Here is a 27623-nt window from a genome sequence, read left to right on the forward strand (position 1 = left end):
TGAGAAATTAGACAGAGGAGGAGGAGGAATAGTTAATGATGAGACACAGAAAGGGACGGGGGCAGGGATTAGAGACATATGTACCACATATGAAAATACCTCTATAATCAATGCTGTGAATGGAGCAGGATCCATAGAGAATGACATACAATGAAGTAGTGGAACAAACCATGACTGAGATGCTGTCAGGCAGAAGAAGGATGTTGAAAGGAAAGAAAAGGACCTCTGCAGAGCACAGCAGCTTTCAGGAGAGATTCCAGCAATACTACTCCATAAAAGAGAATGCATTTAAATAGGGCCATTTCTCCCTATAACTATCACTTTTGGTTTGATTCTTTTCCTTCATAGTTCACATTCACAGAACAAACTGGACTCGTCATACTGGGCAGTTTAATCAACTACTTCTCTGTATACACTTTCCAATTATATGTTTTTGCCTAATAAAGCATTAGACAAATTTCTTGACTGCTTTTCCATATTGTCTTCATCTCTCTCTCATGTATGGCAAACTCCACTTACCACAGGTTGAACCTCTCGTCTGGCACCCTTGGGACCTGACCAGTGCCAGACCAAAGAATTTTCCGGATGACAGGAGGTCAATATTTTCTAACACATTACCGACACTTCCACAGCTTACTGGGCTCTTAGAAGATATTTAGGTGTAAATCACAGCTAAATAACAGCACAGAACACTGAAACCCAGGACTGGTGGCTGTACACTAACTTTATGGGACCCTGAGAAACTTGGTCACATCCATGATATGTGGTCATCCAAATAACTAAAATCGTACCAGATTACGGAGTTTGCCAGAGGATAGAGTTCCAGATTAGAGAGGTTCAACTTGTAACTAAATTAAAATAATGCAGGGCACTTATACAACATTTCATAAGCACTACCCTGATTAATTAACCCTACCACTGCTCCGGTGAGATATTATCCTTATTTTACTGGTAAGAAAAGAAATTGGAAAGCTTAAATAATTTAGCCAATGTCACAGAATGAATGGGTGCCAAGGTTCATATCTGAATTCTGGGTTCTAAGGCTCATGCTCACATACTTCTCCACCCTCTACACTATCAGGGTGGAACCGACCTTTGTTCAGTGGACCATATCAAGGCTCATGAATTCCTGAGATCTTTATTCAAGTCCTACCTGAATAGAGCTGGCCTTGAACACTTGGGTGTCAATTCCACCCTTAATTCAGAAATACCTATACTTTTTATCATACCTGTTCCAGGAACATTAACAGTTTCTGAGCTCAAAACCAGACCTCTCTCACGTGACATGAAATCTATACTCGCACATTGAACAAAACAATATTTACTAAGTAATGAAAGTAATTGTTTAATTTTATCTCACTTCCAGTAGAATAAGAACCAAATATAAAGAATAATCTATTAAGAGCTCCACCTAACCTCACTAGTCCACCAAAATTTACCAAATGGGATTCTCACCTGCAGTTATACTCACCTCAGAAAACACTGGATTCCAGGACTCTTAGATGCTTTTGCCAATTTTTAAAAGAAACTGTGCAGACAGAGAGACGGAAGGGAGTATACTGCATATTCTACTCACCGGACACAAAATGCCAATAAAAGAAATAATGAATGACAGCAGAGTCAGTTAACTATCTCAGAATTTGCCTGTTTTCTAATTATTAGAAGGAAAAGTGGAATGTTTGAGTATACAGCTAAGGTATTTTCATTAAATCAAATACATCTTTCAGACAGAAATAAACCCAAAATCACTATGTGAGAGATGAACAACGTCTTGTTTGATGTTAAAAAATTAAATACATAAAAACATAAAATAACAGGTTGATCTATGAGGGAAAATCATAATTCCCATGGCAATCCCGGAAAAAAATTTTGTCTTCTGAAGAAATGCATCCATAAATCTACCAGAAATACTGGACAACAAAATGCTTTAATCTCTTTTGAAGCAAACGAAACAAATCTTTACAGGTACTGAAATCTATTATACTAGCAGATATTTGCTGAAGTAAAAAAAAACTGCTTGAAAGGACAAAATGTGTTAAATAGTAAAGTGAAGACTTTCCAAACTTTACGCAATAATAGCTTCCTTCAATGCTGAAATATTCTTATTTTATTAGTATAAGAAACAGCTGTTACAGCAAAATATTTGTTAACAACAATTGGAAACAGAAAGTGAATAGTTATTTTTTTAGTGTATGTAACTGTTTTTGTTTTAATGACAGCCAGGCATCATGCTCAAACAGCTGCTGCAGACAAAGACAATATACTTTTGAGAAGTTATTCTGTCTATCTGAATTCATGAGCATTTAATCACACCCTTTAGGCTGCAATTCTTAAATGATGTTTGTCTACAAGCTCTAAAATCAAAGACATTATGGCAGAAGTCTGATAAATCTTTTACTTAGGCCCTTATTTGGAGGGCTATTCTGTATATGGCAGAGTGGATTTCAGGATTTACTTGGCTGTAATAGATTCATTAAGTTACAAATAAACTTATTTCACGCTGTAAATTTTTTTTTAACATTCTGATGCTTTCTTCTAAAGCAGGGGTGGGCAATAATTTCTGATGGGGCCCTCTCCAAGATTTTGGTAAGTGGTCAAGAGTCACACTTTTCCATGGAAGGGTGGAGGATCTGGGATGGAAGCTGAATGCAGAAGGAAGCTCAGGATAGGGGACTGAAGTGTAAGAGAGGGTGTCGGGTCTGAGAGGGAGTTTGTTTGAAGGAGGGGGTTGTGTCCTGGGGCAGGGTATTGGGATGCAGGGTCCGGGAGGGTGAATGGGGGCAGGAGAGGATTCTGGCCTAGGGGAGGGATGTAGGAGCAGGTGCAAGGTCTAAGAGAGAGCTGTGAGTTGGTGCAGGGGGTTTGGCTGGTGACCTGGGGCAGGGGATTGGGGTTCTGGGTTCAGGAGGCGATACAGGTGCAGGAAGGATTCTGGTCTTGGGCAGGGGCATAGGAGGGGGTGCAGGATCTGGGAGGGAGTTGGAATGGGGTGCCAGAGGCAAGCTCTGGCTGGGAGGCACTCACCTAAGCAGCTCCTGGCCAGCAGCACTCTAAGGCAGCATTCTCTGCGGGCTAGCAGCCTCAAATCACCTGACTGTCTGGGCTGTGGGGGAGGCTTTGTGCGCTGCCCCATACCCAGGAAAGTCTCTCACCTCCTATTGTCTGGTTTCCAGACAATGGGATATGAAAGACTCTCCAGCACTGCTGCCGACCCCTTCACCTCCTCACAAACTATCTCAGCTCCCACTGGCCATGAGCACTCCCTGCAGTCACAGGCTGGATTAAATGGCTTGGCGGGCCAGATCCGGCCCAAAGGCAGTATCTTGCCCGCCTCTGTTCTAAGGCTACTGAAGTTTTTTTTCAGACCACCTTAGGAAGTGATTTGATTAGATCTTATAAGTCAACCAACAACAGGTGAGGTCAGCGCCTGAATGGAAAACCTTCTGGGAAATCATGCTTCAGCAGGCATTGTTTTACGTAGCACATTTCTCTCCGAGTCAGTTCTGCACCAGCAGTCCAGGATGGTGTTAGATGGTGCTGATAACTGAGTTGCTAAGCACCCTTAGGCCTCAATCCAGCAAGCTGATGCAAATAGGCAGTACCTGGCTGGCATGATTTGGTTGGGACTGGTCCTGCTTTCAGCACGAGGTTGGACTGGATGACTTTTACGGTTCTATACCTTATACCCACACTGAGTCATAGCAAAATCAATTTGGATCTGTATGGGTGCATGGATCCAATCACACTGATCAGTTTGCAGCATTGGGGACACAATTATTAAAAATGGTAAGGCAATTTGCACAAGGTGGAAAGTGATAACACCTTTGTTTTGACCAACTGCTGAATTTCAAAACTTCCACCTGTAATTTCAATTTAATAAAGTATTCTTCTCCCTCTGATCTAAAATTATTATGTATTATTGATATCTGTGTCAAACAGTTCATCCAGAGGTGCAGATTTTCATTGGTGAACAAAGTAATTTGCCATTGGAAAACATAAATATTTTAAAATAGAAATAAAAACATAAATTAAAATAAAATTAAACATAAAATTAAAACATAAATCTGTAAAGTGATTTGGGATCATTCCAGATGAATGATAGTACAGCATTCAAAAGAATGACTTTCTCATGTTAAAGGAAACACAAGCAGTCCTGTAGCACCTTAAACACTAACAAATTTATTCATTTTTTCTTTTGGTAATGAGCTTTCATGGGTAAGACCCACTTCTTCAGATTCTCAGATCTGAAAGCTCATTACCTAAAAAATAAAACTGTTAGCCTTTAAGGTGCTACAGGACTGCTTGTTTTTTGTAAAGCTACAGACTAACACAGCTACCCCTCTGAGACTGTTTTTTACATTGTGCTGGTAAAACCAGAATGTGCCATTACTGCCATTTGTTAGATATGAAAATCATTCAAGTTCTTCTAGAACACACATCTTTCAATTTTACAGAAAAATGAGAGCTTTCCATACCAAAGGAAACTCATGCTGGTTGAAATATAGTGCTCTTCCAGATTTAAACCAGAGTAAAAAAGATAAAAAGCAGAATAATCAGAAATATACAATATGAGCAAAATTACCATAGATTCCCAAAAAGATGGTCCTCCAATCACTGCCAGTAAATGCATGATTATTATGAAGATTTGCACTTCAGTCACATCAATTCTGATTAGGTACAAAAAAGCCAAAGAAAAGCAGAATTATTTGAAGCAATTTTAAGTCAATTATTTGCAAACTCAGCAGATCTCCTCTATCATGCACAATATAAAGGACTCGCAATACTGGGAAAAAATTGAGAGGCATCAGTAATTTATTATGCAAATATATTTTTGAGCTTTAAGTAAACCCCATGCTGTAATATATTTATTTGCTTAATTTCACTGCTTAATAAAAACCCACCTTGTCCAAAGCTATAGTTGGAACTCATTTAGTATTTTTGGCAACTAAATATGGTCAATTTAAATAAAGGCAAGGATTTAACCTGGCCCATCAAAAAGGAGGGGGGGTGTTAATTGTGGAAGGGGGAGGCAAAATCCCCCTTAATAAGTCCTTATGCCATCTTGTAAATTCTATTATTTTGAAAAACAGCAAACTCGCAGCTAAAATATATAAGCAACAGAAAACCCACTGGGCTTGTGCAAGGGTAAACTGAACAAATTAACTGTATTGCTAAAGACTAGACTTTAATATGCAGCAAGAACAGGAAACCATTTCTAGTTCTCAGTGAGGCAACTGTCCTCAGAGAAAATGCTGGAAGGAGAGCCTTCAAAAAAAGGCAGCACTGAAGGAAATTAAGAATTTGCTTTGAATCCTATTTAAGTCTCACCGCTAGCAAGAGAGAAAAAACACGGAAATCAGTGCTGGAAAATGAGATTACAGAAAAGAAAATGGGTAAAGGAAAATATAGAAAGAAAATGGGGTCACCTACACTATAAAATGTGAATAAGTTTATGAGGTTTCTAAGTGAGTATCGTGACTTTTATGGTATACAACACGACTTAGTACATCCATTAAGAGCACCCTGTGCCATTGGATCATAGAGGTCAGCCTAAATGATCATCCAACAGTGTATCTTAGTTTGAATTTTAAAATGCTTAGAAGAGGATTCCTAGATCAGACAACGCACAGGTGCCACATACCAATGACAGTTTTGTGTTTGTGTATGTGTGTATTTGTAGGTTTAGAATGGACTCCGTGAATGTAATTAATATCAGACTCCTGTGTTACACTACAACAAAATGGGGATTGTGGGGACTTTATTTCCCTTATTATGTTGCATGCGTTTCCTACTGTCCTATTAATCCCAGGTGTGTGCCTCGGTTTCTCTGGGCACTACATCAATGCCTAGTTGATGGGCGTTTGGGTGTGATAGTTTCTGCTCATATACAATGGCTGTGCCTTTGTAACCTGAGCTGGGGGCAGGAGAGAGGGGAGTTCAGCCAGGTGCCACATTTTACTGGAGAAGCAGGACAAAGGCAGGAGGAGGGGCCTGGCTATTTGAATTTCAACAGGAGCCTCAGAGTGAGGCCGCCTGGGCTAGCTGCGGGAGGAAGAGGAAAGGGCCAGGACCTTGGCTCATGCCTCCCTCTGGGTCCCCTCTCTTTGAAATGGATTGTATTGACTGCTTCTGGTTTCTGTGCTGACAAGTCTGTTCTATGCTGTGTCTCTGTTGCCTAATACACCTTCTGTTCTATCTGCTGGCTGAGAGTCACATCTGACTGCGGCTCGGGGTGCAGCGGCCTGTGACTCTCCACACTCTGTGACACCCACTCTCCATGCTCTCTATAAAACCTCTTAGTTCTGCACCAGATCCTCTTATTCAAAAGACCTCCCTCACAACCCAAAAGAAATTTCTTTATCTTAGAAACAAAACTATATGAACAAGAGATTCTTTAGTTAGGATGCGACTATACAGTTACTTTTGATACGTAATGACAAATGGAATGAATCAGGATGAAACAAATCTAAACAGCTGACCTGGTGTGCAGTGTTTTCAATAAGGGGGAATTAGAGTCAGAAGCAAACTCAGGAGATTAAACAGGTGGCAAGATGATCTACTCAGTCTTGAATGGAGTTGGGTGTGCATCCCACAGCTTTTTTGCTTGAAATATGAAGTAGCCTTTTGGAAGGGGAGGGGCCAGAAGCATACAATTACAAAATAAAAATGGAGGGGAATTAAGTGCACTACCACCTGCACAATACAAGGTTGTTAACTAAGCAGCATATTTAACACAGCAAACAAGCAATCTTCTCTAATCCTCACTGCAAGTTCTGAAAAGGCATTCTGTAGGGCTTCAAGTTGTATTATTTTAAAGTTTCAAAATGCATATAACTGCTAAATCTTACAGAAACTAATCATACTTAGATCTTCCCTGATAACGTGGGAAAAAGAGAGGGTGAATTTATTAACCCCCACAGTTGTGCATTTAATATAGTCATATTATGATATAAAACTCCTAATTCTGAACTGTTGATTCAGTCTACCAGGAAGCTGACGGGTCCACTGCTTTTCCAGACAGCCAAGAGAGGAAGAGAGGAATAGGAGAAGACTCCAACAAGTGTAATTCCCTCTTCTCTGTACAGTAAAATTCCTTTCATCTAGCCCCGACGGTCCGGAAATCCTGATCGTCCAGCATCTAGCAAAAATTGTGCCATTTACGGAGATAATCCAGCAAAATTTGATGGTCCGGCATATAGTAGTCCCCTGAGATACGTGAGGGGTGTACCTCGAAATTCGCGTAAATCGGGGGGGTATAGGGCTGTGTGAGTGGGGCAGAGGGGCTAAGTTTGAGGTGAGTTAAGATTGCAGGAGGGCCAGGGGGTGGAGTTGAGCTGGGGCATGCGAGCGTGGTGATATCCAAGAGTGCGGAAAATTTGGCACGTGCCGGATTAAAGGAATTCTACTGTAATACGTCTTTTCATAAAAATCTATTATACCAGTCTGAGATACAAGAGTAATATCCATGTGTGTTTCCTTACATGCTGATTTCAATGTGATTAACTCTGTTGGGCAATCCCAGCCAGTGTGCAGAAAGAGATTAGCAATAAAGGGTGATAGGCACCTGAAAATCTGAAACCTCAGCCCTCATCCAAACAGATGAAGTGTCTAACACATTTTACAAAAGTCTTGCACAGCTGCAAACACTTGGGCTGTGCAAGAACAGTAGGCTACCATGTGCCTGAACACAGTTATATATTAACTGCCCAAGCCAAGAACGTAAGAGCTGCTTCTCTCAATCAATATGCTCAGATAACGAGACAAATGCAAAGGATTTAAAAACACATCTCCCAGGGGAGTTTTCAGTAGGGTTTTGCAGGGATCTGTTGTTGGTCTAATGCAATTCAATCTTCATCAATCTGAAAGAAAGTATAAAATCATAGATGATAAAGTTTCAGAAGATACAAAAATTGATGGAGGAGTAAATTATAAGGACAGGCTCGGTTCTAGAAAGCGATCTAGACTACCTGTAAACTGGGATCATTTGAACGATATGTATTTTAATAACGCCAAATGCAAAGTCATAGATCTAGAAACAAAGAATGTGGATCGTACACTCACAAGAGAGGTATTTTGGAATGCAGGGACTTTGAAAGGGACTTGAAGGTTGTAGAGAATATATCTCCCTTTCCAATGCAGTGGCTAAGAGAGCTAACTCAATCCTTGAATGCATAACATGGGAACTATAGAGTAGGAATAGGGGGTGTGAAATCTTGATGTACAGCATTCATGAGATCACTACTAAAATACTAAACTCAGTTTTGGTGTCCACACTTTATAAAGGATGTCATAGCTCTTTAAACACTTTTCAGATTTGTAAGAATGTTTAACGGTCTGGGAAACCCACCAAACAGCACAGACTTGAGAAGTGCAATCTATGTAATTTATCAAAAAGAAAAAGAAAGTTTATAAATGACTTGATCTGTATCATAAGTTCCTATATGGAGAAGAGATTTCTGATAGTAGGTGATGGATCAATTTAGTAGACAAAGTCATCAGAAGACCCGATTGCTAGAAGTTTCCCAGATAATATTAATCCTAAATTTATAAGTTCTTCATTATGGAGTGGAGGCACAAATGGAAAGAAGTGAAGGCACTATAATTCTTAAGCGCCTTTCAAAAAAAAGTACTGGTAGTGACTTATTTATTCTATGAAGTAGCTGAGCTGCTAAACTGCTTTTTAAAAGTTTGTTCTTCACAAGAAAAAAAGGAATAATAATTAGAAAGCACCATAATGAAGAACCTGTAAATTTAGGTGTCGATAAAAATAGATAAAGAATTACCTGAAAAATTTTAACATATGCCAAATGCCCAGATAATATTAATCCTATGGGGTCAAAGAGTAATCACAGTTTGTGAAGCACTTTCAGGTTAAGAACTGCTAATTATTAGGAAGCAATACACTTCCTTGAACTACAGAACTGTTTTTGAAAATCTGGGACAACTCAGGACACACCAGTCGACTGCAGTCAGAAAAACATGGGCAGCAGCAGAATTGACTAAAGCACTAAAAAAACTCCGGTATTAAGAACGGTGCTTTTTTGTACCAGTGCTCCCTGGTATTGATTAACCTGGCAGCCCCAGCCATGGGATTGGCTGGGTGTGGGGGGTCAGGGACTCAGCTGAATACTGGCTCCTCTTTTTTTTTTTTTTAAATAATAAAAACACAAAAAAGGCACTGATTAAGAGCAATACTGAACTGGCCTCTGGGGAAGATGGAATACATCCATAATTCTTAAGATGTTTTTGCAAACACTTTACTTGTGTTACCAACATATTTATGCAATCTAAACTTTAATTAAAAAAAAATTGGCCCTTCTGTCTGCAAGGGAAAATCTCTCCAAAAATAAGCTGTTTTAGTACAGGTTGAACCTCTCTCATCTGGCACCCTCAGGGTTGAACTGATGCTGAATGAGAGAATTTACTGGAGCATGGGAAGTCAATATTGTCTGGCATGTTACCAACACTTCCATTGCTTACTGGTCACTTAGAAGACATCTGGGGGTAAATTACAGCTAAATAACAGCACAGAACACCAAGATCCAGGAGAGATGGCTATAAACAAACCTTCTGGGACCCCAGGAAAATTGGCCACCCCCATAATAAATGGTTGTCCAGCTAACTAAAATCATGCCAGATTACAGATGCTGCCGGACAAGAGAGTTCCAGATTAGGGAGGCTGAACCTGTAATTAGATTAATGAACTATAAAGCATTTGGGTAATATGCAATTCATCACATTTTTAGTAAGGAATATTTAGAAATATTAAATTTATATTTCGAATCCAAAGAAATAGAAGTCTACAGGCACCAAAGATAAGCATCATGAAAAGCACAAGAAACACTAAAAATGCATCACATTTATTGCATTATAACTAATGGAGATTTTTTGGTTTAAATATACAAACAACACAAAGATGAGGAGGAGAAGAGAGAACAAAATATGCGACGCAGAAATCAGCGGAAGGAATGTAAAGAGGAGAATCTTGGACCCAGAAAGGTTTTTCTACTTCCATGTTATATGGGGAAAAAAAAAAAAAAGTCAGACTACCAGTCAGATAGACAAATGACCTGCTCTGGTCCAGAGAGCCTGGGAACAACAGAAGCATTAGCAGGAGTGGGAGAAGATCAGCAAAAAGGAGGAACAGCACATTTCAGGGCCCAGTTCTAGTTTTAATTTTGCCTTCCTTGCACTATTTTCTTTCTTTGTTAAATGTAGCAATAAAAAAAAAAAAAGAACAGTTCAAGAAAGCCAACAGCACAAACACTAAAGCCACAGGAAAGGGGCTTGGCAGAAAGCTTCATAATGGAGCTATTTTCAGTACCCCCAAACACTTTGCACCATTCCAAAAGATTGACTGTTCTTTTGCCTGGTGCTTCCTGATTAGTGGAGTCGTATCAGCTCAGCAGAAATAGTTTTTCCAGAGGATGAGGAAGAGGAAAAATGCATAAACAACAAACCGCTGATAATATGAAATTAAAACAATTATTTTTTTCTTGTGCGTTATTAATCCAAGACAAGACCCAATACAACAATGGATTTCTATAATTGGGCCAAATCTTCCTCGGAGGTAAATCACCTTAGTTCCATTAAAGACAGCTTATTCAACTAGTACCATGCACTTTTCACATGGGCACTCCAATCATAAGCATACAGTATAGACAGAAGAATCACAATTACGTGTTTAGGCCCTCAATACACACAGGCCAGCTATTTGCTTGCAATGCATTTATACTGCAGTAAAGCCAACAGGCCCCAAAGGTCAGGCCCCTGACATGTGAGGCACTGTATAAACACGAACCCTGACTTGAACTGCCTACAATTTCAGTAAGACAAACCATAATTTAGTTAAGAGATGGCAGAGATCCTGTACATCACCCACTCCACCTCACTGTCAATGAAAAAGATACATTTCAGGTTTAGGAAGCCTCCTTTTAATATTTCTGTCACTTAGAGAGAAAAAAAGAGCTAGGCAAAGCGTTAAATCAGATACTTGAGGAAAAAGTCATTTAAAGCATAAGACTGAAAGGAAAAAAAATTCTGCTTTGTAGTAGAGATGTTAACGGTTAATTGGTAAGCCTCATCCTAAATGGATCATGTTACCGGTTATGGTTAACCAGTGGGGCTGGAACAACCTCCTCCCTGCAGCAGGGCCCACTGTGAGCGAGGACGCTCCAGCACGGCAGGACCAGCACGCATTCATGTCAGATCAGCCCAGGCACACCACAAGCCCCTGGCTGTCCTTCCTCTAAACAAAACAAAATAACTGGGTAACCAATTAAATGGGATTTTACATCCCTAATTTGTAGCAAATGGACACTGCAAAAGGACAACAGAAAAAAGTAATTTTGCTCTAACTTAAGGGAGTTAGCTGACTAAACAGAAAGACATTACAGAGGATCTGCCATTGTAATGGCTGAAATTTATTCCTTTTATTTCTGAACCCAAATTTAAGTGCTTATTTTCAATGGCTGCTTAATTACAGCTCAACTTTTGAATTAATAGGAGTCACTTCCCCTCCACCACCCTTAGAGACAATACAGGTGCAGAACTCACTAATCAGTGTTCAACAATAGCTACCCTTAAACCCATCTAGGAATCCTAATACAGGTGTAGCTGCTAGTAGCACAGGGTTCAGGCAGTTTGCACTCGGCCCGGCCTAACAATGTTATACAAAGTAAACTGTTTCCTATCTGGCATTCATTATCCAGAACTCTCAAATAACTGGCATTTAACCATAAGTAAATTTTAGTTACATTTTCTGTAAGCACAGTATAGTGAAAGTAAATACAAATACGGCAAATAAATACAGAAAATACAGTATAAGTTTACAGTGCACACTTCTACTGTTGTTGGTAAATAAAGTACTCTGCATACATTTGTTTCTTAACATCTAATCTTGTTTTTCTTTAGCGTTATGCATTGTTAGGTATACCCCTCTATTATCCAGCATATTTCAATATCCGGTAGCCTTCCGGTCTCAGGGCTACCACATATGAGTTTAACCTACAGTAGGCTACCCTACCTATTTACACAGATACTAGCACTCAAGATCTGGAAATTACATTCCAGCTCACAGTTGTAGACATGATCTGTAATAGTAATGTCAGTTAACCATTGGAGTAGCTAACCAAAGATCGGGGTGAATTCACCATCACTTGCAAGATAAAAGATATGCACCTTGTACTGGGATGCACTTGTGATGATCCTTAGTTTCTAAGGGCTAGTCTTACTAACCCAACACCCCTGTCTTCTGCTCAAAAGCTTTAACCATGTGACAAAGTCCCTAGTGCACCTGAGGACTAGAGATACTGCCAATGGTCCACATTCTGGAGCATTACACAATTTTTAGATCTTCTATACCAAAGCTATTAAGCACTTCGTAGATAAGAATCCTTCCTACATAGTTTCCTTAGAAATTAGCTATTAGATAATGTATTTCTTACGCTGGCATAAAACAATGAAGTGTGATGTTATATCGCCAGTTGCATACCCAACTTTCAGGAAAAAAAAGTAGTACTGAAAAATCTATGCATCTTGCACCATGAGATATAAAATGAGCTATATACTATTTTTTGCCCTCCTGGAAACATGCCATAGTCGTAGAAGTCTTGGTTTAGTAGTCTAAACTAAGGCTGTGTCTACACTAGCACCCCCTTTTCGAAAGGGGGATGCTAATGAAACACTACAGGATATGCTAATGAGGTACTACAATGAATAAAGGAATAAGTGGATTTCGAAGTCTACACAGGGTCCTTTTCAAAAGGACCCCACAGATGAGCCACGCGTGATCGAAAGCAGCACTTTTGAAGTGTGGTGGCTGCCATTATGCTAATGAGGTGTTGCAGATTCATTGCAGCATTCATTAGCATATCCTGAAGTGTCTCATTAGCATCCCTCTTTCGAAAGGGGGGTGGTAATGTAGACACAGCCTAAGTGTTACAATCACCTGGTGCCTGAAAGCATTTAAAATACGTTGCAGGACTTCTTGCATAGTAAAGGACAAGTGATCAATTTTAACTAGTTTACATAGTATTCCAGCATGCTAAAAAGTGTTTAAATTAGGGTGTGGGAGTAGAAATAAAAGTCACAAAAGCAGGCATTTAGAACTGTTTTACTGGGGTTGGGGAGTGGTGGGGGAGGAGTGTTAGAAAACTATAACTAGTGCCTGTGCTATACGAGAGAACAAACTTATTTCTATTTTCTACTAAGTTATTATTTCTAATTAATTTTCTTCAGAGATGGCAAAGGCATCCTTATGAAGGGTGCAGAAGACTCAAATCTCTCACTCATTTGGAGACCGGGCAACACACAATTGTTTTCTTAGTTGATGGAAAAAATCCCTTTTTTCCTTTCTTAGAATTCAGACAACTTATCTTCAGACATTTCTCCTGCTCTATTCCAAAGAAAAAGGCCACCTTTGAACTGAGAATGAGCATGAGCATTTTCAGCCTTAAGTCATATTTTAAGTACTTGAGAAAAGGGGCTTTCACAGAAAATGCCTTCTCATCACACATAATCATAATGCTGTTACCAGGATGCACTAATAACTTGATTAAACTTTTCCTTCCTGTGTGTGAAGTCATGGCTCGTTGTAATACCATTTCCTGAATATTTTTTTCCCAATCCTTCATCTAATGTCAACAAGGTATTTAAAAGTAACAGCACGTAACTATGTTTAGAGCAAGTCTAAAGGACACCCTTCTTAAAATGCCATAGGTAGCCCGTAGCCCAGCTAAAAGTATGGCTCCTCATGGTAACACTGTTGTAGCAGATTCAGATGTGGAAATTCTGAAAAAAAGACCTCTGTTGTACAGCAATCTCTTTCATATCCAGCATTCCCAGGACAGAGAGGTTGCCAGATATACAAATATTTTGGATACTAGAGAGGTATACCTAGCAATGCACAACACTAAAGAAAAACAAGATTAGATGTTAAGAAACAAACAAAAATGTATGCAGAGTACTTTACCAACAACAGTAGTATCATACACTGTAAACATATACTGTATGTGCTGTATTTATTTGTATTTACTTTCTTTATACTGTACTTATGGAAAACATAACCAAAATTTCCTTATGGTTAAAATGCCAATTATTTGAAAGTTACAGCTAATAGAATGCCAGATATGAAAGTTACCTGTAGAAAGATCTCATGCTGCAAAATGAAATGATAAACCAAGGAATATAATACCCATTAAGAAAGAAATGAACTCTATGCAGAATGAATAGTAACAGAGAGTAAGCTGTGCTAGTCTATACACTATCAAAACAAAAAGCAGTCAAGTAGCACTTTAAAGACTAGCAAAATAGTCTCACCTAATAAATAATAGTCTCACAAAAGCTCACCTAATCAACTATTTCGCTAGTCTTTAAAGTGCTACTTGACTGCTTTTTGTTTCTGTGCAGAATGGAGGGACACATGTCCAGCTGGGGCTGAAGGAAATATCTATCTGTTCCCGAAGGGATAACAAGCTAAAGATGAAAAAGGAGATACTAGGAAAAGCATTTTGAAAAAAAGATCAATTAGACAATGAAACTGTTTGGCTAATGATGAAGTGGTATAGTCACTAAACTTCTTTAAGGAAGAAGTAATATAGCACCACCTTTCCCAAGAGCGAAGCAAAGGTTTGCCCTTGATGGCCAACAGGTCCTTTATAATCTTACGTAGCATACAATTTTATTAAGCAAACAATTCTGTTTTCTGGTGGAAAGACATTTACCAAAAAGGCGGAGAAAGAAACTTTCAGAAGGTGGTTCCAACCAAACTAATCCAGGCCTTGGTGTAACGAGAGGTGTTTTCATCTTCCTGGTTATCTTTACAGCCAAAGGTGTAGCCAGCACCATATGTTTTAGAATAACCAATTGAGGGAAATCCACTTTCTTTTCAGCAGTGGTTTTACATAAACAGTGAAACATGCTCCAAATCTCATTTCCCATAATTTTTTTTTTACTGCCCCTTCATACACTACAGATGTTTTGTCTTTTAATAAATCAGTTGTCTGTGAAATATCATTTGAACGACACTTCTCATTTTCCAGGTTACTCTGTGCATGATAAAGGTGCTATCTCTACAATATTCATGCCATTATTCATTGGGTAGCATTAATTCTAGCAGTTACCGTATAGTTCCAGAACCAGGGCCCCACAATTCCTGTGAAAAGCTGGAATGCTATAATACAGAGCAGGGACTCTGTAACATCAAATCTACGTGTGAGGAAAAGAAACATTTCAAAATACTGAGAGCGTCATCGAGGCAGTCCCACTAGAACAAATTATCAATAACTGCTAGCGAGTATGACATATGGACTTTTCATCTATAAAGCTGGTTATTTTAAAACAATACAACAGTTACAGCTCTGATATATTTGGAGGTTTGGAACTGTGTGGGGAATTCAGCTTTAATAATCACGAAAGACGACAGCTTGGAAGCCCCAAAGACTAAACACTTCTTAGCACTTACATAGTACTCTGCATTTTCAAAGCTCTGTATGGACATTAATTAATCCTCAGCTCCTCTGTGAGTCAGGTGGGTAGAGTGCTATAATCTCAGTTTTACAGATGGGGACACCCAGGGCTTGACCACACAAACATTTAGTTTTTGGCAAGCTGGGCTATGCATTTACAGTGCACTATCTCATGGACTAACTGTCCACATGGACCCTGCTGAGGCATATTAACAGTCTATTAATGCACTCTGATCTAGTTGCATTTCAGAGAGGTCTAGGTCAAAATGCATTAACAAAGTGGTAATGTGCATGAACAGTGTCCACATGGACAGTCCATGGCAGACTAATGGTGTGGGTAGAACTACACCCCTGATTGTCACAACACTTCCAACTTGTGCACTAAATATGGTCTGGACACCTGTCCACCACTAAAAGAACTATTACCAGTGTGGTGGCCTCTATTAAATAGAAGTTTGCATTTCCTCAGCTCTGTCAGAAACAGGGGAAAGATAATAACCTATAGTTTAGTGAAGCGAGAGAGATAGCTGAACATAACTCCCTATAGAGGCACATGTAGAGAGTACAGTACCTGTGATCACATTAAAAGATATTCTTAGATAAGGCTGATTAAAATTTAAATCAAGTGATGTGCTAATTGCAACCTATATATCATTGTTACATGAATGTCAATTTGTGAACCATTTTAAGAAATACTTAGGTAAAATATAGTGGGTCTGGGAAGTTAGTTTTTGAAGTGTTTGGCTTTGTGATTTTATTTTTAAAGTATAGTTTAAAATAAGAATCCACTCTAAATGCACTGATTGAACTTATGAATATGATGCATCAAGTGCCTTTCAATTTTAGATGTGGTATACGAGTTTTCAATGTGAAAAGTGCTATTTTAGGGTGTATATATAACAAAGAAAATGTATTGCAACAGTAAAAGAAAGGAGGAGGAAAAAGTTTTGTTACCCTTGGAACCTTCACTTTTATGTTGTCTAACTACGGACTTGTCTGACTACGGAATTTTACAACCATGTTTTTATTCAAATATTGTTGACATGTATGTAGTGTTACTTCAATAGTGCCACTCACTCAATTAAATGTTAAGTATATGCCTATACTGTTGCAGTACCAGGATTTAATTTCTTATACTTTGTGTCTCATTTTTAAAGAACAAGGTAGGCATCTGATGCTTCTGTGTAACTAAGGTGGTTTTCCTAGTGGAGCTTGTAAGCATCTTGAATTAATCACTGTACAGTTGATCAGCCCTGCAGGCTGTATACACTGTCAACAAATGTTTTCACTCTTTATGCTAAAATACACTGGTTTTTAAATAATCCTATTTTTGCTAAATCAAAAATCTGTGTAATGTAGTTCAGTTCTTTATTTTGCACAACTCAGTCATATCATAGTAAAGATTTTATTTTAAAAAAGATATTCTAGCAAAACTTTTATTTCAAAAGGTCTAAACGTCAAACATTTAAAAAAAAAAAAAAAAAAAAAACTAAAAAAAGAGAGAAAGAGAGACAAACAGTCCCCAAAATAAAACCTTCTCAAGCTAAAAAGATCATTTAGGAAACTTTTGTTTTACTGATATACACAGATTCCTACAGCAGTTGCTGTCAAGTTATGTAACAGAAAAACAGATACAAAAATGAAAATAAATGGGATGAAATATGTATTTTCCAAAATGGTGTATGGATATAATTGGAGAGATTTATTGAAACAATGAAGGCTTTATAACAATTGTAATAATTAAAGTTTTAACACTTAAGCCTATTAGATGAAAAAAATCCAGTGTAACGAGGAGGCCGGAGACACATTAAGTAAAGATTATCTTCTCATTGTTCAGCATTTTATAATTATAAATGACAGTTTTATAACTGCATCCTCCAAGACAAGAGGCAATGCTTCAATTGTTGATCCCACTGCTGATGCAGGTGCACAGATATTCTGTGTAAATGGAGGCTCTTAACTAGAACAGTGTGGTTGGATAAAAATCCACCACTGTGACCTAATAAGGGACTATATTTAATACTTTGATTGGAAGTGAACTTTAATGGTGTTTGCTCTTATTTTAAATTTGTGTTAGCAACATTATTTTAGTTGGACATCAGCAATAGAAAAGGAGCACAAAAGAATTATAGTATTGGCATGAAATAGTTCCATCCAAGGAACTTTGTTCTTACAGGTCTCTGTACCAGTCTGAGGTTTGTAGACCTTACCTTCCTCCCTTTCCTTGCCAGCAGGAAGAAACTGAACAAACTTCAATTAGACCGTACGTTCCAGAATATCTTTGCTCAATTTAACATATTCCACAATCTTAGGTCTTGGACCAGCTGAAGACAGCCTCTTACATAGGGCCCTACCAAATCCATGAAAAACACAATCATGGACAGTGGAAAACTGGTCTTGTGTGCTTTCACCTTAACTATAAAGGTTTCACAGAAGAGACAAGCATTTCTCAAAATAGGGGTCCTAACCCTAAAGGGCATTTGCGGTGGAGGGGGAGGCGGCTGCAAGGCAGGGTGTTACCTTCAGAGTTGGATGGCCAGAGAGTGGTGGCTTCTGACCAAGGACCCAGCAGCGCATAAGTCATACTACTGATACCATGTCATCCTGCCCTTACTTCTGTGCTGCAGCTGGTGGCAGCTTTACCATCAGAGCTGGGCTCCCAATCAACAGCTGTCATGCCACAAAGTCAGCTCTGACAGCAAAACCACCCCCAGCAGCAAGGCAGGAACACCACAATTCTCTACAATAACCTTTCAATCCCTCTTCCCCACAACTCCCCTTTGGGTCAGGGCTCCTACAGTCTTAAGTAGCTGAAATCACTAAAGTTTAGGATTTCTGAAGTCCTATGACCATCATATTGAGCAAAATGGATTGTGAATGTGGTAGGGTGCTGCTTGTGCAACAACAGTGATGAGGCACTATAAAGAAAAAAAAAGGACACAGTGGGTGCAAACCAATCATTATTTTATGGACCTCTATCATATGTTATTTTGCTCAAGATTCCATAAGCCAGGGTTCTTATCCAGACTGGATCCTAAACATATCTACTGTGTAACTGATTTTGCTGGTCTCAGTTCTTCAGAGAATACCAGGGTTATTTTAAGCTGCTGTTGACTGCTGCAATGAATCCAACCCTAAGCTTTTGTTTTCTTCCCCCCAGTTGCTTCATTTAAGGAGGAACTAAAATATACAGGAAGTATTTCTGCCCAAACACCCATGTGTTCCTAGTTTTGTGCATGTGAGCACAAACATACTTTACAAAAAGCACAGCCAAGTACTTTCAGATTTAGAACTTTATTTCTGAGAGGCAGGGTAGCTGGAATTGTGTCACATTAGACTTTAAGGTTCAACCCATGACGTGCAAAAGGCAAAGAATTCCTGTCACCACAAAGAGAGACAGACTTGACCTCCTGGCCTCTTAGATCCCAGATAAGTACACCTTGACAAAAATGTGTGTGGCATGCTATAGAAAGATGCATGCACAGCATTGACAGAAGTTGGCTGCTAAGATCTCTCGTGGTTCTAAAAAGCTCTACTGAGGAAGATAAATGTGAAGAATCAATTGTTGTGAATTTCTAATTTGAACAAACTTGAAGAAATACTACTTATGAAAACAAAAGATACTTTTCATGGCCTCAGGACAATTCTCTGCCAAATTTCAAGTTCCTTTCTGCTAACCATGGAGTTAGGATTCTTAAAGAAATGGTCAGAATACTTTTTATAATGTACAGTGTTACACAACTGTAGGGGATGCTGTGACTTGTACAAAAAGTTAACTTAGAGCCTAAAACTGGTCCATTTGGTACTCCAGTCTTATCACGTTTACTACTTCCAGCATTTCTTCCTATGCATAGGCCATACTTCCTGAACTTTCTATCCAGTACCAACATCACATCTCCTTTTCTGTTACTTCATGGCCAATAAATGTTGATGTGGAAAGTATTCAAATGCTTTTCAAAAATGTGTGTTTAACTAAATCCTCATGGCTTACAGTAGTAATACCTTCAGAAAAGCCCAGCAGGAAAGGTGATCTGTGCTGGGGTAGTCTACTTTTGTCAAGGTCTCCAGGTCAGTCAAAGTTCAGACTCCTGAGAAAATAAACTCTGCTATTGTAAGGTCCAGGATTGATAATATCATGGATGAAGTCCTATCAAAACCATATAGAAAAGTGCCCATGAAATCCTTGCTTTTTGATGTTTCTCTACATACTAGCTACTGAAGTACTGACAGGCCATTTCTAATTTGCTATCACTCTCAACTTCTAGCATCATGGCTTTTCTGCTAACTTTCCTACACATTGTCTGGGGAATTACTTTTTCCTCAGACATATTGATGGATTCAATCCAGAAGAATTCCTTTTATTTCCTGTCCTGTTTATATGTTTGATTCACCAATTTACAAGTCTCCACATTCATCATACTTCCTCTTTCACATCATCAAGATGTTAGAGTAGATGTAACAACAGATCATCTCAGGTATTTTGTATCTTACCTTCCCCTGCTCACCACACTACCGTTTACCATTGCTTTTCATTTATAACCAAACAACCCATTTTAATCTATATAACCCTTGAATATGAGCCCTGTATTTTAATAAAAAAACCAAGTCAAATTTCTAGTGAACATAGCTCCAGTTATAGGGCACTAATTTTGTAATTTGACAAACAAGTGTACAATTTACTCAGAGTCAGCTATATTTCTCATATTTAATTTAAAATTCTAATTAAGTCCAAAATAGCGAGTGACTTAGCTTGTTGTCAATGTTAGCTAACAAAATAATTCTTTACTACCAAAGCCTCAACAAAAGGAGCCTTTATTACTGTGGTACGGAACTGCCAAGTCATCCAAAAGGAAGCAGGCAATGAAAGCTACCAATATCTATTTGGAATGTATAAGTACCTATATCTGCAAGTCTCAGGGCTCATGGGTAGGCACAGTAAGTCCTACAGAGCAGATCGGTAAAGAGAAAGTTTCAGAGACAAGCTAATATTTAACACTGCTTATTCTCTTCTTGCCTCATATTCTCAGGTTTGTGTGGCAGAAGTTAGCTTGTTGTAACTTATTAACCTTATGACAATATGACTGGTTAAGAGTATGAGCTCATTACACAAATGCTTATCCGATACTCATTATATTGAGCATCTATATGTATATAGTTGTATGACCTTTTTGATTTATATACTATAAATATCAGAAAATCCTGATAAAAAGGCAAGTTAATTCTACAGAAACCTGTTGAATGTTCAAACATTGCATCTGTAAAACTACAGACAAGCTTTGGTGCAGTGATCCCCAAAAAAGAGATATTAGAATTAAAAGTATGTGGAAGTGAGATTATTTAAATGGCTACTTCTCTCTTTGCAACTTGAAATTAAATAGTTTGAGACATATTTGCACCTGCAGCATTTAAGCAAATGCTTAAGCCTTTATTTTAAAACAAAAAAACAAAACAGGTTATTTGGGGCAGTCTCTGAAAGGTGCCAATTGTCCTCCTCGCTCACAGACTTCAATGCAGGATGGAGTCTTCATTGTATTTCGAAAGAACAAAGACCTGAGTTTAGGCTTATGGATAAATGGTCTTTTGTGGATAAATCCAGGAACTCATAGCAAATTGTATTTCTTACATTTTCTCTCAGGCTCCAGTGAGGTTATTAAAGTTGCTCTAGAATTTATTTTGGGTGTGATTTAGTTCGAGTCTGACCCTTCATGTTTCATGGATCACTGAATACTGGCTGTAGTGATATCTTTGGGGCTCCATGTGTGATATAACAAGTCAATTCAATGAGCTAACCAAAATGACTTATCAGATCAATGAATATTAAATTTCTCCTTAAGGTGCTGTTTCAGCCAAAAAGTCGAGATCTTTATTATTTTAGTTTGATAAAAAATTTGCAATGGCCAGAAACCTGTTGGCTGGCCATTAAATGAACGTTTGCACCTAGTATTTATGATGAAGCTTGAAACCACCGTAAGCTGCTAGAATATCAACATTTCCTAGAAATGCTGAAAAATTATGATTCTTCATCAGCACAGAAGGCATCCTTCAATATGCTGTATAATTTCATTTGAAAATTAAGTGGCAGCTGAACTTCACATACACATATTACCAATAACATAAATAATTTTAGAACACTTTTAGCTATTAGGTTCTAAGACAAGTCCCTAATCAGTGGTTATGTAATCATTATTGGCTCTAGTCTTTTAGATGAAATCCTGCCACCTCTACCCCACCCCTTAATTCAATGGAAGTTTTGCCCTTGATTTAATGAGGCCAAAATTTACCCCAAGGCAGACTTCTCACAAGCATGTTGGTTCTATTCACACTGATCTAAATGCAGGGTCAAAGTGTCAATTTACATTAATTTTTCACATCAAAATCTCAGTCTATTAAGGGTTAAGTAAATTTTAATATATTAGCTCAATGTTCAAACTAAACATGCATCTCTTGCAAAAAAAAAAAAAGGTATCATTTGCTATGCAAATGCCATGGTTGATTTTTTCCAGACAGTGATGACTGCATAACTGAAATCATGTTGCCATCTATGTGTGTGTGTTTAAGTCATATCAGAAGCTGTTAGCAATTATTTCCAAAGGTAAAAGTTTTTCTTCTCTGGATTACAACAGGCTCACAAATTATAATCTAACAACTTGATAGAGGACATAAATTAAACAGAAAAGTGACTTCACCATTTATAGTTTTACTTTCAACTGTGCTACTTACATTCCAAAGCGCAACGTTCCAGAGACGTACGTCTGCCAGTGTGCACAATAAAACATGAATGTCCCAGCAAAACAACAAAAGAACATCCAGTCAGGGTTTGTCCCCAGCTGCACAGCAATACAAGTTCCCAAAACCACGAAGACTGCAGAAGAAATCAGACAAAAATAAACATGCATGTACAGAAAGGCTTTAAAAGAAACCACACAGGAGACAGAATTTTAGCAAAGGACCCAGAGAAAGTGGCACGTATGATTATAGTAAATTCTTCCAATATACATGGTAAAGACTTTTAGCAAAGATGATAGATCACATAATAAACAGTTCAAGAAATGCAAAGGTTTCTTTTTTATTATTATTGCTCATTGCAGGTGCTCAGCACCTCGGGGTTGAGGGGGACTGCTGAGACACTGTTTATACAGTACTCTGAACAATACCTCTGTATAATCTTAAACCTGAAATACTTTATTAAAAACAGAATTTTACAGCAGCATTTAAGAATCTGCAGAGGATGCCCATTCCTACTGAAGTTAGAGAGCTGAGGGGGGGGCACAGAACTTTACAAGAGACTCAGCATCTTATGGGATCAGGCTTTTAATTTGGAATCACCCCCCCATTTTTTTTTTAACTGCATGTCATTTAAAGAAATTCCAAGTTTTCTCATGCAAGTGCTAGCTCACCATTTAGAATGCTCTAATTACCCAATCCAAAAGAACCTTAATTCTTTAAAGATACAGGGTTAGAGTCATCTGCTCCATAAGTGGATACAATGCTACAGACGTCAAATGAACAGAGTCAGTGTTGAAATTGGACTCCCAGTGGCAAAGTTTAGTCCTAAAATTTGACTAACATTATTTTAGTAAAGTACATCTAGCATTCTTTACACTCTAAGGATATGTCTATACTTACCCAGCATTCAACACACCACAACTGATGTTTCAGAGTTCAGTTTTTCCAGGTGTGTGAAGACATATAAAAAAAAAAAAAACACTTTCTCTGGGCTCAGCCATCGACCCTGGTACTCCATGCTATTGTGCAGAGCAAGGGACATTGTTGTAAGCCCAAAAGGCCCCGATCTATGCTAGGGCAAAAAGTCTATTCTGATACATAATTCTAGCTATGTCATTAGCAGTGTATCTGGGATCGACTTTGTTCTTGAGTGTAGATCAGGCCTAAGTGCAAAGCCCCATGGCATCCACAGAATTACTGACATTCTTAGAGCTTTACAGATTCTTAATTACTTTGGTCAGTCAGGGCCTAGATTCCATTAATGTTAATGTAACATCAGATTTAGATTTTGCTCAAAAAAAAAAAAAAAAAGTAAATGCACCCAAAAGAAGATTTGGCAATACAATAGGACACGAAACAACGGGCTTAAATTGCAGCATGAAATGTTTCAGTAGGAAGCTTTCCAATGGCCAAACTGTCAGTGGTAAACTCAGGGATAAATTGCCTGTGGAGATTGTGAAATCCCCCTTATTGGAAATTTAAGAACAGATTAGACAAACATCTGTCACGGATAGTGCTTGGTCCCACTGTGAATATAGGGGATTGGACTTTATGACCTCTCGAGAGCCACATCTACACCAGCAAGATCTTTCGGATGAGACAGGGCTCTTTCAAAAGATCCCGCAGAGTGTCTCCACACAAAAAAACGTGTTCTTTCTAAAGGAAATTGGAAGAATGTGGCGCTTCCTTCCGAGGTGCTCCTCCAGTCCCGTATCAGGAAGGGTGCCTTCTTCTGAAAGGCTTTTTCGAAAGAAGAGGTGTGCAGATGCTCTAGGCAACATTATTTCAAAACAAGGGGTCCTCCATGGTGCCAGCCAGCTGGTGCACGGAGACACCCTGGCCAGTGCTAATGGAGCTCTATACTCCTGCATCTGGTCACGTTTAAAGCTACAGGGACACATAAACCCTGAGAGCATGTAGGCAGCAAAGACATGATCCTCCTGTAGCATGCTCTCATGGCCACCTCCTGCAACCGAGAGCTGAGCAATGGCCACCAGTCAGCCCCCATGCAATCCCCAGAAGCCCCCCGAGGGGATGGAGCCAGCCTGCCCAACCACAAAAAGGCCTCTTCCTGGACTAAGCCAGAGCTTCGGGGCATCCTCGGGCTCTGGCGCGATGAGGTGGTCTTCCGGGAGATGTCCATTAAGTGGCAGCATGCGGCTGCCTTCGTCCGGCTGGCCACTGCCTTGGCTGCCTGGGGACACCCCGTCCAGAACCAGGATCAACTGCACTCCAAAGTAAAGGAGCTCAGGTATGGGATGCAGCTGGCTGATCAGAGCAGGACTTGCCACCGGCCCCTTTTACCGGGAGCTATGAAGCCTTCTCAGGCCCCAGGACCTCTCCCCTGGCCAGCCCCACACATGGTCCTTGACACCATGATGGACGAGCCACACCCTGAGGCAGAGGAACAGCTGGGACCCTGTAGCCAAACTACCATCCCAGGCACTGAGCCAGAGCCATCCTCCAAGTACTCCAGCAACAGGGAGCTGGCGATAGATGAGCCATCACAGTCACCAGCTGGACAACAGCCAGCCAGGCACTGCCAGACCTGGGCGAGGGACTCTCGCTAAGTATCTGAGCGCACGCGCTTTTGAGTGTGTGATGAGGTATGCCTAGCCCCTTTCCCCCATATCCAGAACCCTCCATCCCCTCCCACAGCAAGGCCTATGGTGGGTGGGGAGTGGCACAGTCCCCTAGAGGTGGGCCTCCTCACCCCCACAGGTCCCCCTTGCCCTGGAGTGCCCTCCCATGGCGAGTGTACAACCCGAACATGCTTTACCTCCATGAGGATGTCCCCAACAATAGCCATGCCCACCCCAAACTGGTGCCTCATGGACTGGCAGATGTCTGGGGTGGCCAGCTTCCATACTGCGATGGCAACCCACTTCTCCAGGGGGAGAGCAGACCACATGCAGGTGTCCTGATGGCGGAGGGCAGGGGTGAGCCAGTTGCAAAGCTCCAGGAATGTGTGCTGGCTGATACAAAAGTTCCGGAGCCATCAGGCATCATCCCACCCACCCATCACTACATGGTCTCAACAATACAAGCTTCTGGGAAGGTGCCAGAGGAGCTGGAGCACCTGTGGGGCGGGGAGGGGACAGCACAGGTGGGGCCCCTGGGAGAAGGCCTCCATGACCCTGACGGAGGGGCCTGCACCACCAGATGAGGATGTGGAGGGTGGCCACAGCATCAACGATATCCAGGTCAAGGAGCTGCTGGGGATTCATGTGGCTGCTGAATGGCCATGTGGTCCCTGCCCTGGCTCAGCTCGGCTGCAAAAAGTTCGACAGATCTCAGCGGCATGCGCAGGGAGGGGATGTTTGGGAGGGGCCCCTTCAAGGGAGCAGCTGAGCAAGGCCCTTGAATGGGCTTTGTGGCCATGCAACCCCATCTACGGCATTTCCGGCTCCATTCTTTGAAAAGAGCAGACAGGGCTGTGTGGACGTGCTCTTTTGGAAAAGCAGATCAATTTTTCAAAAAGGGCATACCACTCTTTTGATCCGCTTTTTGTGTGAGGACACGCTCTTTCGAAAGATCATCTTTTGGAGGATATCCTCCAGAAGATCTTCTTTCAGAAGAGTAGTAGTGCAGATGTAGCCAAGGTCTCTTCCAGTTCTAATATTCTGTGATAATAGCATCAAATTGCTCATCCCTTCAATAGTATGCATGACAAAAGGTTTTTCTTTCTACATTTTAGTTTATTAGGAAAAATATGCAAAAAAAAAAAACAAAAAAAAAAACAACTGATTTAACAATTATCTTCCAGTTACAAATCATAGATTGTATGACGACAGCCATGGAAGAGACCTCAGGAAATTGAGTCCAACCGCCTACTAAAAGCAGGGCAAATCCCAACTAACTTATTCCAGCCAGGGCTTTGTCCAGCCAAGACTTAAGACCTCTAGGGAAGGAGATACTACCATGTCTCTAGATAACCCATTCCAGAGCTTCATCATTCTCCAAGTGAAACAGGTTTCCCCTTACAGGCAATTTAGACCTTCCCCACTGCAACCTGAGACTACTCATTACTCCTTGTTCAGTCACCTGTCACCACTGAGAACAGCCTCTTGCCATTCTCTTTGGAATCCCCCTTCAGGAAGTTGAAGGTTGCAATAAAACCCACCTCACTCTTCTCTTCTGTAGACTAAATGACAATACCTGTGGACAGTGAATCACAACCATGGTCAAAAAGTTCTCCCAGAGGAGTACTGCTATTGGTTCGTCTTGCTTGTTTTCCATCTATAGCATCCAAAGACTGGTAAATGAAAAGGCCACAGGCACAAGCAAGATATGCCCATGGAGGTGCCTAAGAGAGAGAAAACAAAACAAAACAAAAAAACAAAAAACCAAAAAACTGAATGTCCATAAACAATTAAAGATTTGAAATGCCTTAAATAGATCTGTATTCTCATACCAATAATTCTTTTAATTTGCTGTACTTGCAAAAATTTATGAACACACTTTTGATAATTGACTCTTTGGGGGCAAAACTGGTAAGATGCAATGAATACAGTAAATGCTACATAAGTGTGCTACGTATACTAATTTAAGGCGGAAAAAGCTGCACAGTGCCAGGCCACATTTGAGTAACTACTTAATAACTGTAGTTTCATGTGCAAAATGGGGCAAAATTAAGCAGTGTCTAGATACATTTGTCATAACTGGACCATACTCTCTGCAGGTCTGAACGTCTACTTATCAACATTCAAACATGGCTCTGGATATTATGCATGCTTTGAAAAATCCTTCCTCATCACAGGATGCTCATTGTGCTCTATATGCCCAGGTGTACATAGCCTCACACAGCAGTGAAGTTTTGAAAATTTCAGTTTCTGAAGAACTATGTTCTCACACCTACAGCTCTGTTTCATGCTGCTTTCTCCCCATTGGTGACCACTCAAAAACACCATAAAAACATTCCCTTTTAACAACACAGTGGTGGCTATGAGGTACTTTATTCACTATTAAAAATCCCTGTTTTTCACAGGGCAAAACAGGTACCAAGTCGTGGCAAGACCAAAGAATCAAATCCAAATCCTTTGGCTCGGTGGCTGAAGTCTAAATCATTAGTAGCGTAATGAAGGGAAACCCTTCAGCCTCTCTTTTCCTAAGTTTTCACAATCGTGAAGTGGTGCCAGTAAGACTAAGATCGACCGACGGAAAAAGTGCAGTGTGCTAGTGCTTTCCAAAGGGCAGCATGAGAGAGATGCATAAGTAGTTCCATTTTGCATGAGTAGTTTATGGAAGCACAGTGAACCTGACATCTGTTTAGTGTAAAGCAAATGAAGAGGACTCGAGGGCTACGACTCATTTGCTGTACACCATGAAAGATACATGTATTTGTTATGCTGCTAGAGCTATACCTACACACCCCCATACATTAGACCACAGGGGCATGAAAACTGTTGAACACACTGGTATCCTGTGCTC

The 27623-nt window shown here is 39.9% G+C and overlaps 1 protein-coding gene across 7 annotated transcripts in view; it reads right to left on the bottom strand.

Annotated features, from left to right (window-relative positions):
• The window catches only part of CEPT1 (choline/ethanolamine phosphotransferase 1), a 48323-nt gene that overhangs the window by 10755 nt on the left and 9945 nt on the right, over positions 1 to 27623 (bottom strand). For 5 of the 7 annotated variants that reach the window (XM_074977841.1, XM_074977843.1, XM_074977842.1 and 2 more), the window contains exons 3-5: positions 26352 to 26499; positions 22188 to 22329; positions 4583 to 4667 (exon numbers count right to left, since the gene is read on the bottom strand). In XM_074977841.1, coding sequence (XP_074833942.1) covers positions 4583 to 4667; positions 22188 to 22329; positions 26352 to 26499 — 375 coding nt within the window. Of the gene's footprint in view, positions 1 to 4582; positions 4668 to 15122; positions 15208 to 22187; positions 22330 to 26351; positions 26500 to 27623 lie in introns of all 7 variants that reach the window. The other 2 variants (XM_074977838.1, XM_074977845.1) reach the window with 2 other exon arrangements.

This window comes from Carettochelys insculpta, chromosome 26, assembly GCF_033958435.1.
Source record: "Carettochelys insculpta isolate YL-2023 chromosome 26, ASM3395843v1, whole genome shotgun sequence".
Classification (NCBI taxonomy): Eukaryota; Metazoa; Chordata; order Testudines; family Carettochelyidae; genus Carettochelys; species Carettochelys insculpta.